This window comes from Eimeria necatrix, genomic scaffold (genome assembly GCF_000499385.1).
Source record: "Eimeria necatrix Houghton genomic scaffold, Enh_scaff15, whole genome shotgun sequence".
Lineage (NCBI taxonomy): Eukaryota > Apicomplexa > Conoidasida > Eucoccidiorida > Eimeriidae > Eimeria > Eimeria necatrix.
Genome location: NW_013654970.1, coordinates 206,638 through 218,240, shown reverse-complemented (window position 1 = coordinate 218,240; position 11,603 = coordinate 206,638). Strand labels below are relative to the sequence as shown.

At 43.3% G+C, this 11,603-nt stretch overlaps 3 protein-coding genes across 3 annotated transcripts in view; 1 reads left to right on the top strand and 2 right to left on the bottom strand.

Moving 5' to 3' along the window:
* Positions 1-1,352: 1,352 nt before the first annotated feature.
* On the top strand, positions 1,353-3,483 carry ENH_00018290 (phosphatidylserine synthase, putative; the record flags this gene model as incomplete). The annotated part of the gene is made up of 3 exons (XM_013584371.1): positions 1,353-1,798; positions 3,011-3,143; positions 3,250-3,483. The coding sequence occupies 3 exons, from the start codon at positions 1,353-1,355 to the stop codon at positions 3,481-3,483; spliced, it is 813 nt and encodes a 270-aa protein (XP_013439825.1).
* Positions 3,484-6,669: 3,186 nt separating this feature from the next.
* Positions 6,670-11,280, bottom strand: ENH_00018280 (hypothetical protein, conserved; the record flags this gene model as incomplete). Its single annotated transcript, XM_013584370.1, has 8 exons — positions 6,670-6,685; positions 6,780-7,195; positions 9,385-9,442; positions 10,104-10,183; positions 10,407-10,495; positions 10,726-10,776; positions 10,879-10,965; positions 11,160-11,280. 8 exons carry the CDS (start codon positions 11,278-11,280, stop codon positions 6,670-6,672), a joined length of 918 nt encoding a protein of 305 aa, XP_013439824.1.
* A 102-nt stretch (positions 11,281-11,382) lies between these two features.
* Positions 11,383-11,603, bottom strand: part of ENH_00018270 (hypothetical protein) — a gene marked incomplete at both ends in the record, with an annotated part of 1,009 nt that continues 788 nt past the window's right edge. The window contains one exon of the mRNA XM_013584369.1: positions 11,383-11,484. Within this exon, the coding sequence (XP_013439823.1) occupies positions 11,383-11,484 (102 nt within the window). The remainder of the gene's footprint in view (positions 11,485-11,603) is intronic.

The following is an 11,603-nucleotide window of genomic DNA, read 5'->3' as shown; positions in this document are numbered from 1 at the left end:
TCGGGTGGATTGTCAAGGGTGTAGTGTCCGTGTTGTGGCTTGTCTCAAACCCCAAACCCTAAACCCTAAACCCTAAACCCTAAATTAGGGTTTTGCGAGTGATTTAACGCTTCAGGAAAAGATGGATGTATTTGTTTTGGCGCACTTCTTCGGGTGGATTGTCAAGGGTGTAGTGTCCGTGTTGTGGCTTGTCTCAAACCCCAAACCCTAAACCCTAAACCCTAAACCCTAAACCCTAAATTAGGGTTTTGCGAGTGATTTAACGCTTCAGGAAAAGATGGATGTATTTGTTTTGGCGCACTTCTTCGGGTGGATTGTCAAGGGTTTGGTACTTCGCGAGAAAACCCTTTTGTGGCTTTTGTCGATTTCTTTCGAACTTTTCGAACTTTCTCTCAAACACATTCTCCCCAACTTCGCCGAGTGCTGGTGGGACCACGTGCGTCCCAGGCCCAAACCCTAAATTAGGGTTTGCTCCCCACACGCTAGGGTTTAGGGTTTCATCTAGGGGCTAGGGGCTGGGGGCTTGGGGTCTAGGGGCTTGGCGGGTAGGGTTTATGGGGCTAGGGTTTAGGGTTTGGGGTTTAGGGGTTAGGGTTTAGGGTTTGGAGGGTAGGGTTTGGGGTTTAGGGTTTAGGGTTTAGGGTTTAGGGTTTATGGGTTTTTAGCGTTTAATCTGCTCATAAAACTGATTTTGCTGCTGTCCTTTTTTGGAGTGGGGCTTTAGGGCTTGGAGGCAGATTAGCTGTTTGCCAAACCCTAAATTAGGGTTTGGCTTTTGCAGGGTCTCCGAAGCGGGACTTTTTCAGTTGAGGTGTTATTTAATTTTCAAATTCATTTTAATTAATTTAAAAGTCCTTTTCAATTTCGTGCGGCACTATAGAGCTTTCTTGCCCTCTAAACCCTAAACCCTAAACCCTAAACCCTAAACCCTAGTTTGTTGGTTTTGTTTCGAAGCAGCTGCTGCCACCAGAGAAGAAGGAAAGAAGAAAGGCTTTTAAAAAAAGAAAGTTTAAAAAAGAAAGAAAGAATAAAAAGAAAGAGAGCTTTTAAAAGAAATAGTTTTAAAAAGATTTTAAAGAAATAGAATTTAAAATGGGAAAAGAGAATTAAAAAAAGAAATAAAAAGAAAAGATCTTTTAAAGAAATAGATTTAGAAAAGAAAGAAAGAATTAGAAAAAGAAAGCACTAAAAAGGATTAAAAAATAAAAAAGTGAGTTGAAGTTGTGTGTCTGCTGCTGCTGCTGCTGCTGCTGCTGCTGCTGCTGCTGCTGCTGCTGCAGCTGCTGCTGGACGTGTTTGGCTGCAACTTTTTGGGGATGTTTTTGGGTTTATTTTTTTGTCGGAGGTTTCAAATGCTGCATTACAATTGGCACAAAGATTATTCTTTGTCTTTGAAAGCTTTGGGAGACTCAGCAGCAAAGTCTTTTTCCTTCATCAGTCCTGCTTCTCCCAGCCCCCCCCAGCAGCAGCAGCAGCAGCAGCAGCAGCAGCAGCAGCAGCAGCAGCAGCAGCAGCAGCAGCAGCGGACGCCCGCAGCGGTGGCCGCAGCCGCGTCCTCTTCGCCCATGTGCGACTCCCCCAAGGAGACGCCAGCAGCAGCAGCAGCAGCAGCAGCGGACAAGGAGCTGCAGCAGCAGCAGCGGCAGCAGCAGCAGCAGCAGCGGCAGGAGCTGCAGCAGGAGCTGCTCAAACTCCACGAGCGGCAGCAAATGTGGCAGCAGCAGCAGCAGCAGCAGCAGCAAAAAGATGCGCGATCCCCCCTCAAAGAAACTCTCAAACAATTCATGCCTTACGAACTGTCAGACAGACAACTAACCCCGCTGCTGCTGCTGCTGCTGCTGCTGCTGCTGCTGCTGCTGCTGCAGCAGCTTCACTTGCTGCTGCTGCTGGTCCCGTCCCTGCTGCTGCTCCTGCCGCTTCCCCTGTTCCTCCTTGTGCCGCTACTCCTGTTCCTGCGGCTGCTCCTGTTGCTGCTGCTGCATTTGCTGCTGCTGCTGCTGCTGCATTTGCTGCTGCTGCTGCTGCTGCTGCTGCTTCAGCATCTCCTTGGCTTTTATTTGTGTGCAAGGATTTCCCAACTTGTTTTTCTTTCTGCATGCAAACAAAAGCTTCGAAGACAGCAAACGGCGAGCAGCAAATGAGAAAGCACTGCCGTGTCCTGCTGCTGCTGCTGCTGCTGCTGCTGCTGCTGCTGCTGCTGCTGCTGCAGCACGAGGTACCGGTGGCCGTCGATGCTGGCTTCTGCGCGGAGTTTCTGTTTGACTTTGTTTTTGTGTTTGTTTGTAAATCTTTTGGATTTAAATGTTTTCTTTTTAAAAGCCATTTTGGGCCTCAGCAGCAAACACTGGCTCGTGCTGCTGCGCACCGCGCTGCTGGCATTTGCTGCTGCAGCAGGAACTAGGGAGTTCTACGTCGTTGCAACAGACCCGTGAGACGCGCTGCTGCTGCTGCTGCTGCTGCACTTGCTGCTGCTGCTGCACTTGCTGCTGCTGTTGCTCTTGCTGCTGCGCTTGCTGCTGCTGCTGCACTTGCTGCTGCTGCTGCACTTGCTCTTGCTGCTGCACTTGCTGCCGCTGCTGCACTTGCTGCTGCTGCTGCACTTGCTGCTGCTGCTGCTGCATTCGCTGCTGCTGCTGTACTTGCTGCTGCTGCACTGGCTGCCGCTGATGAACTTGCGGATGCTGCTGCAGTTGCTGCTGCCGTTAATGCTTGTGCTGCAGCTGCTGCTGTTGGTGACAACGCTTGTGCTGCTTTCGCTAATGCGTTTGCTGCTGCTGCTAACGCTTGTGCTGCTGGTGTATTTGCTGCTGCTGCGTTTGCTGCTGCTGCCAACGCTCGCGCTGCTGCTGATTCGCTGCTGCTGCTGCTCTGCATTTGCTGCTGCTCCCGCTGCACTTGCCGGCGCTGCCGCTGCACCCGCTGCTGCCCCCCCCTCCTCCTGCTCTCACCCCCGCTGCTGCTGCTACTGCTGCTGCTGCTGCTGCTGCTGCTGCTGCTGCTGCTGCTGCAGGGACTGCCCGCGCATGGGGGTGCAGTGCTGGCTGGACATCGCGGTGATCTCCACAGAGTCTCTTTTGATTTTAAAATTTTATTTTCTCGAAGGGGCGCTGCAGCCCCACCCCCCCTGCCCCCAATGGGTCAAGGTCTGCTGCTGCTGCTGCTGCTGCTGCTGCTGCTGCTGCTGCTGCTGCTGCTGCTGCTGCTGCTGATTGTGATAAAACTGCTGCTGCTGCTGCTGATGGTGACCAGGTCGCTGCTGCTGCTACTGCTGCTGCTGCTGCCGAGGATGATCAGGCGGCTGCTGCTGCTGCTTACGTCAATGGTGATAAGGCTGCTGCTTCTGCTGCTGCTGCTGCTGCTGCTGCTGCTGGTGACGCTTTTTTGTCTCTTTTTGTCCCCTTTTGTCTTTTTTTAATTTCTTTTTTATCTCCCGTTGCCTTTTTAATTTCCTTTTATTTCTTTTTTGCTTTTTTGTTTCTGTAATGTCTTTTTAATTTGCTTTTTTGTTTTTTTTGTTTTTTTGTTTTTCAGATCTTCTGGAGCTGCACAATTTGCTGCATTTTGTTTTTGGTGTTTTACATTGCGGCGCATCCGCAGCAGCAGAAAGAAAGCAAAAAAAAAGAAAATAAAAAAGAAAAATAAAATAAAAATGAAAATGAAAATTGTTTTGATGAAAGTGGATTTAAAAACAGTTGGAGTTCTTTTGGCGACAAAAGGGACACAAAAGAAACAAAAGAAAAAATTTTCTAACTGCGAAAAGTCCAAGTTAAGAAACGAAGAAATGCAGAGTTGAGGAAGTAAAAAGAAATAAAAGGATGAAAGGAATTAAATGGAAATTAAAAAGAAATTAAAAAGAAATTAAAAAGAAATTAAAAAGACAAAAGGACTCAAATGGATTATTTGTGGGGCTGAGAGCATTTGAATGCCAAAAGAAACTTTTTGAAAACTTAATTCAAGTCTGAATAGTCTTCAGGGGAAACAGGGGAGTAGAAAGAACGAAATCTGTTCAAATTTGCCAAATATTGCAATTAGGGACATCAAATGCATGCAAAATCTTCAATTAAATGCAAAAAGGACAAAAGAATTGAAAAGAAAAACTCAAAATGGTGCAATTTGCGGAAAAACAGTTTTTTCCGGAAACCCGCATTTCTGAGGTGTACGTACACCTCAACTTTTCGCACTCTTTTGAATGCATGCGCTTTCGCCTCTGCTGTACGTACACCTGAAATGCATTTAATGCTTTTATTTCCATTTATTTCGCCAATTAAAAGACTTTTAATGAAACTTTAATTAAATTTATTTTTGAAAAAGTCCAAAACCGATGGAATGCACTCGAGGTGCCAACGGGGTGTATGTACAGCTGCATGCATGCACTTTGTTTAAACAAAATAAAAAAAAAGAAATAAATAAATAAAAGGATAAGTTTATTAATTAGCTAATTAATTAAATTAAATTGAATAGTAAAGGAAATAGTTTGTTTTAACTGGATTTATTTTAAAATAGATTTTCAATTTGCATTTCTTACTTCCATTTATTACTTTTATTGGATTTTCTGGATTTCTTTCAGTTATTATATTCGTTGGAATATTTTATATATTATTTTTATTCCATTTGTCATTATTAATTCCACCAGCTTTATTTATTGTTTTATTACATTTATTATATTTATTGTATTTATTTTGACAATTGTATTTATTGTATTTATTGGATTTAATAGACCACTTCTACATTTTTATTTTTAATTAATTAATTTAAACAAAGAAAATAAATCGAATAATAAATAAATGCAATTAAAGCAATACAAGTCTTGTCGATATATTTATTTAATTCTTATAAAAACTTTTATTTAACTCTCCACTAATATATTTATTTAAATATGTAGTAAAATATATTTACTTAAATATCCAATTAATATATTTTAGATCTTTTAGAGAAATAAAAATAAAAGACTAAATAAATAAATGGAACTTTTGGTTTTATTAAATTTCAAAAATGGAAAATCCGGAAATGCAGAAAAAGCAAATGGAAAGCCCAGGTGTACGTACACCTGAAGGTTTGCATGTGGAAATAAAACTTTTATTTTTGATGGATTTCCACCAGATCTCTTTTGCTTCCAAATGCTGTTGCTGCTGCTGCTGCTGCAGCAACAGCAGCAGCAACAGCGCCAATAGCAGCAGCAGCAGCAGCAACAGCAGCAGCAGCAACAGTAGCAGCCAACCAGCGACTCCGATTTGATTTTCTTATTTTTATTTTTTGATTTTTTCGAATTTATTTATTCCGCTGTTCCTCTCTTAATTTTCCATTTATTTTTTTATTTTATTTTCCTTTTATTTATTTCACTTCTGTTTTATTTTTATTTTATTTTATTTAAAACCGTTTTATTTCTTTTTATTAATTTGTTTTCTTTTTATTTTCATCTTTGATTTGTTTAACTTTCTCATTCTCCGAACAGCTTTTTGCCTTTTCCCTTTTTAATTAATTATTTTATATTTATTTATTATCTATCTATTTATTATTTATTATTTATTTATTTATTTATTTATTTATTTATTTTATTTATTTATTTTATTTATTTATTTCTTCGAAAAGAATTCAAAAAAGAAATCCCGGAAAACGCATGCGCTGGAGTTGGGGTGTCTGTACACCTGAAGCGAAAGATTTCACAAAAAAGAAATTTAAATCAAAACCCTAAACATCCTGCAACAAACAGCAGCTGCTGCTGCTGCAACAGCTGCTGCTGCTGCTGCAACAGCTGCTGCTGCTGCTGCAACAGCTGCTGCTGCTGCTGCAACAGCGGCTGTTGCTGCTGCAACAGCGGCTGCTGCTGCTGCAACAGTTGCTACTGCTGCTGCAGCTGCTGCGCGTGCAGTTGCTGCTGCTGCTGCGCGTGCAGTTGGTGCTGCTGCTGGAGCTGCTGCGCGTGCACTTGCTGCTGCTGCTGCTGGAGCTGCTGCGCGTGCAGTTGCTGCTACGGGTGCAGCTGATGCTGCTGCAGCAGCTGCTGCTGCAACTGCAGAAACTGCGGGTGCTGCTGCCGTTGCTAGTGCTGCTGCTGCTATTAGTGTTGCTGCTGCTGCTCGTGCTGCTGCATGTGCTGGGCTGCTGCAGCAGCAGCAGCGCCACCTGCAGCAGCAGCAGCAGCAGCAGCAGCAGCAGCAGCAGCAGCAGCAGCAGCAGCAGCATCAGGAGAAGTGCTGGAAGCCGTTGTTGACGGCCATGAGGACTTTGCCTCCGAGTCCCAAGCGCATGCAGTCGCGGTGTGTCTGTACACCGCAGCAAGTCTGCAGCAGCCAAAGTCCAGAATTAAATTTTGTCTTTTCTTTTAATTCTGCTGCTGTCAGCCAAATCGCCCGCGAAGGCTTCGACACCACCCGGATGTTCCGAATCACCTGCAGCAGCAGCAGCAGCAGCAGCAGCAGCAGCAGCAGCAGCAGCGGAGGCCGAGGCGATGCAGCAGCAGCAGCAGCAGAAGTGGAGATTCAGCAGCAGCAGCAGAAGTGGAGATTCAGCAGCAGCAGCAGAAGTGGAGATTTAGCAGCAGCAGCAGCAGCAGCAGCAGCAGCAGCAGCAGCAGCAGCAGCAGCAGCAGCAGCAGCAGCAGCAGCATCGGGGCGCCCTGGTAGTGCTTGAGGAGAATATTGATTTTGCTGCCGTTGACAGCAAAACCCCTTATGAGTCCTTCGCGCTGCAGCAGCGCCAAAATCTGAACATTCAAGACATGGTAAGGAGCTTGCTGCTGCTGCTGCTGCGGCCGCAGCAAAGAAACCACCATTTCGCACGCCCGCTGCATCCTGCTGCTGCTGCTGCTGCTGCTGCTGCTGCTGCTGCTGCTGCTGGTGGAGGGGGGGTGGCGGTGGTGGTGATGGCGACGCTGCTGCTGCTGCTGCTGGTGACGCTGCTGCTGCTGCTGTTGTTGGTGATGGCGACGCTGCTGCTGCTGCTGCTGCTGTTGGTGATGGCGACGCTGCTGCTGCTGCTGCTGCTGCTGCTGTTGGTGATGGCGACGCTGCTGCTGCTGCTGCTGCTGTTGATGGTGGCGATGCTGCTGCTGTTGCTGCTGTACGATGGCTAGGCTGCTACTGCTGCTGCCGCTGCTGCTGCTGATGTGGTAGTGGCGATGCTGCTGCTGCTGCTGCTGCTGATGCTGCTGATGCTGCTGCTGCTGCTGATGCTGCTGCTGCTGAGCCAGGGGGTTCTGCAGCTGCTGCAGATGTGCTGCTGCTGCGGCTTTGCTGCTGCTGCAGCTTTTTACTTAAAAGCTTGTATTTCCTGCAATGGTTGTTGTTGTTGCTGCTGCTGCTGCTGCTGCTGCTGCTGCTGCTGTGGGGCCGCCTGTCTTGCTGTTGGCGAGGCCCAGAGACCCCAAGTAAACAAAAATGGAAATCAATTTATAAAAATAAAATAAATTTATTTTATTTTTTATTTTGTTGCTGCTGCTGCTGCAGCTGTGTTTGCAGTTTTCACTAAATATAAATCAATACCCGCTAAACCCTAGCTGTCGAACGTAAACCCTAAACCCTAAACCCTAAACCCTCGTGCAAACTCAGGATCAGATTCGCTCCAGCAGCAGCAGCAGCAGCAGCAGCAGCAGCAGCAGATCGCAACCTGCGGCGGCTCTTTGCAGCAGTTAGCTAGCTGCTGCTGCAGCAAGTCGTTGCTGCTGCTGCTAGCTGCAGCGCCACCGCGAAGGCCCCGCAGCCAGCTGCTCCAGGCCCAGCTAGCCAGCTACTTGGCTAGCCAGCTAGCCAGCTAGCTAGCTGTTCAACTAGTTGGCTAGCTGAGGCTAGCTAGCTAGCTGGCTAGCTAGCTAGCTAGCTAGCCAATTAGCGGGCTCGCTGACCCCAGCTAACTAGCCAGCTGGCCATTCCTGCAGCTAGCTGGCTGCCCATATAGCTAGCTAGCTAGCTAGCCAGCAAGACAACTAGCTAGTTAACTGGCTAGCTAGCTAGACAGATAAATAAATAGTTTAGCTAGCTAGCTGGCCAGCCATCCAGCTAGCCGGCCAGCCAGCTTGCCAGCTGGCTAGCTAGCTAGCTAGCTAGCCAACTAGCTAGCCAGCTAGCTAGCTAGCTAGCTAGCTAGCCAGCCAGCTAGCTAGCTACGGGAGTTAATATATCAATCAAATAGAAAAGAATTAAATGGAAGTAGACTGGCGTTTCCTTATTAGAGAAATTAAATTGAAAAGAAATAATAAGAAATAAAGAAAATAAATTAAAATGAAATAAAAGAAATAAAGAAATTAAATTAAAATGAAATAAAAAGAAATAAAGAAAAAGTTTGGAGTTCTCTGTTGCTGCTTCTTTCGAGATTTATTTTTTCTTTTATTTGCCACTAAAGGCCCTCAAGACTTTGGAAAAGAAATAAACAAAAGAAAAGAAATAAAGAAATAAATAAATAAAATAAATAAATAAATAAAAGAAATAAATAAATAAAAGGAATAAATAAAAGAAACAACTCAAAGAAAACCCACGGCGCCCAGGTGTACAGACACCTCAAGGCGCCACCAACTTAAAGGACTCGTTCAAAGCCTGAAAGATCCGCTCAGCTCGGTACTGCAGCAGCAGCAGCAGCAGCAACAGCAGCAGCAGCAGCAGCAGCAGCAACAGCAGCAGCAGCAGCAGTAGTTGTCGTTGTAGGAGTTGTAGTAGTGCCAGCAGCAGTAGTGGTAGCAGCAGCAGCAGAAACAACAGCAGCAGGAACGACAGCAACAGCAGCAGCAGCAGCAGCAACAGCAACAGCAGCAGCAGCAGCAACAGCAGCAGCAGCAACAGCAGCAGCAGCAGCAACAGCAGCAGCAGCAGCAGCAGCAGAGATTGGCAGCCCTGGGTTGTTTAATATTTGTGGTTGCCAATTCGCCAATACATTTATATTTGAATTTAACAATTTAAATCACTAATTAATTAAATTAAATTAAATTAAATTAAATTAAATTATTTATTAATTAATTATTTTATTTATCTAATAAATTCTTTTAATTTATTAATTATTTATTAAATAAAGACTCTTCTCATCTGCTTGTATTTAATTTATCATTTAATCACATTAATTAGTTACTTTGTTTTTTTGTTTAAATATACTTTATTTCAAATAGTTCAATTAATTTAATTTAATTTACTTAATTTAATCAATGTAATTTAATTAATATAATTTAATTAAATTGGCTTGATTTAATTCAATTGATTTAATTAAATTAATCGTTAGATTTAATTTAATTAATTTAATTTAATTTAATTATTTTAATTTGATTTGATTTAATTGATTTAATTTAATTTAATTTGATTGAATTAAATTATTTTAATTTGATTTAATTAAATTAATTTGATTTAATTAAATTAATTTGATTTAATTAAATTATTTTAATTAAATGATTTTAATTTGATTTACCTGTCGAGAGGGAGAAGCCCCCTGGTGTTTGTCGGGGTGAGATAACAGCAAAGCTTGCCTGCAAATAAATAAATAAAATAATTAATTAATTAATTAATTAATTAATTAATTAATTAGCCAATTAATTGATTAATTAATTAATTGATTAATTAATTAATTAGCCAATTAATTAATTAGCCAATTAATTAATTAATTAATTAATTAATTAATTAATTAATTAATTAATTAATTAGCCAATTAATTAATTAATTAATTAATTAATTAGCCAATTAATTAGTTAATTAATTAATTATAATATTACTCATTGACTATTTAATTAATTAATTAATTAATTAAGTAGTCAATTAATTAATCAGTTAGTTAATTAGTCAGTTAATAAATGAATTAATGAAATAATGAATTGATTAATCAAGTAAATGGAGAGAATATATTATTTATTTAAAATGATTTATTGAAAGTTTTTAATTAAAAGAAATAATTAAATTAATTCATTTAAATTCTTTTTTATTTTTATTTATTCGACCTTCCCGAGTTTGCGGTGTACGTACACCGCAACTCGACCACCTGCGGTTGCCTCTTCACCTCCCTTTAAAACTTTTATTTATTTATTTATTTATTTACTTATTTATTCATATTTATTATTTATTTATTTATTTTTATTTATTTATTTATTTATTTATTTAGTTTTATTTATTTATTTATTTATTTATTTTAATTACCGGAATTTCAACTTCAGCGTCGGGGCCAACATGAGGCTGCTGAGGGAGGCGGGTTCCCACGCGGCTTCTTCCCAGAGAACCTGAATTAATAAAAACAGAAATAAATAAATAAATAAATGAATAAATAAATAAATAAATAAATCAATAAATCAATAAATAAATAAATAAATGAAAAGGATGAATACATTCAAATGCTGCATCTGTGACGCGTTTTCTGGGCTTTTCGCGCTGAAAAACCATCACGCCCATACCGCAAACCCCTTTTTAGGGTTTAGGGTTTAGGGTTTAGGGTTTAGGGTTTACTTCGTGCAGAGTGCTGAGGAGCGTTCGCACGTCCTTGAAACTGCCGTCAGTTGTTTTGGCCCATCGATCTAGCTCTTGCTTCAACTCCTCTGAAATGCAAACCCTAAACCCTAAACCCTAAACCCTAAACCCTAAACCCTAAACCCTAGAGCTTGTGCGCTGCAGCACGAAACCTCGAAAGCAAACTGTAGGGCCCCGCTGAAGCCGTCCTGACAGCTTCCTCGACTCCCGCCAAACCCTAAACCCTAAACCCTAACCCTAAACCCTGCATCCTAAACCCTAAACCCTAAACCCTAAACCCTAAACCCTAAACCCTTACCCGGCAGCGCGAGTTTGTCTTGCTGCTGTTTCACTTCTTGCGCCCTCCGTCCTTCACACCCACAAAAGACAACAGCCAAAACGAAACTCTAACCCTAAACCCTAAACCCTAAACCCTAAACCCTAAACCCTAAACCCTAAACCCTTGACTCACTTTCAACCTCCAGAAGCTTTTCCTTCATCCTCTGCTGCTTCTTTGCTTCCCTATTTGCTGCCAGCTCTTCTCTTGCGAGCACCGCATCTGCAAACCCCAACCCTAAACCCTTAAACCCTAAACCCTAAACCCTAAACCCTAAACCCTTGCCAACACGGCATCTGCAAAGCCCAAGCCCTAAGTCTTAAGCCCTAAACCCTAAACCCCTGTCACCACAGCATCTGCGAACCAGCACTACTCTAAAAAAATTTAGGGTTTAGGGTTTAGGGTTTAGGGTTTACGTGTTGTTTGCGTCGCTTCTGTAATCTGCTTATGCTGCTGCTGCTGCTGCTGCTGCTGCTGCTGCTGCCCCAAGAACCCCTGGGGGCCCCCCGGGGGCCCCCCAAATATCTGATCTTCCATTGACACTAAGGGGGGCCCCCCTCTACATCTGCAGCAAACGAGGGGCCCCAGCTCGCACTGGGGCCCCTGCTGCTGCTGCTGCTGCTGGCAGCACGTCTGGCTTCAGCTGCTGCTGCTCCCTGCTGCTGCTGCTGCTGCTGCTGCTGCTGCTTCTGCTGCTGCTGCTGCTGCTGCTGCATGCTCGCCAAGGGCGTGGAGGCGCTTCTGTACACCCGGCCCCCGCCCTCAGCAGCAGCAGCAGCAGCAGCAGCAGCAGCAGTTGTTGTAGCAGCAGCAGCAGCAGCAGCAGCAGCAGCAGCAGCATGCGCCTGGCCTGCTGCTGC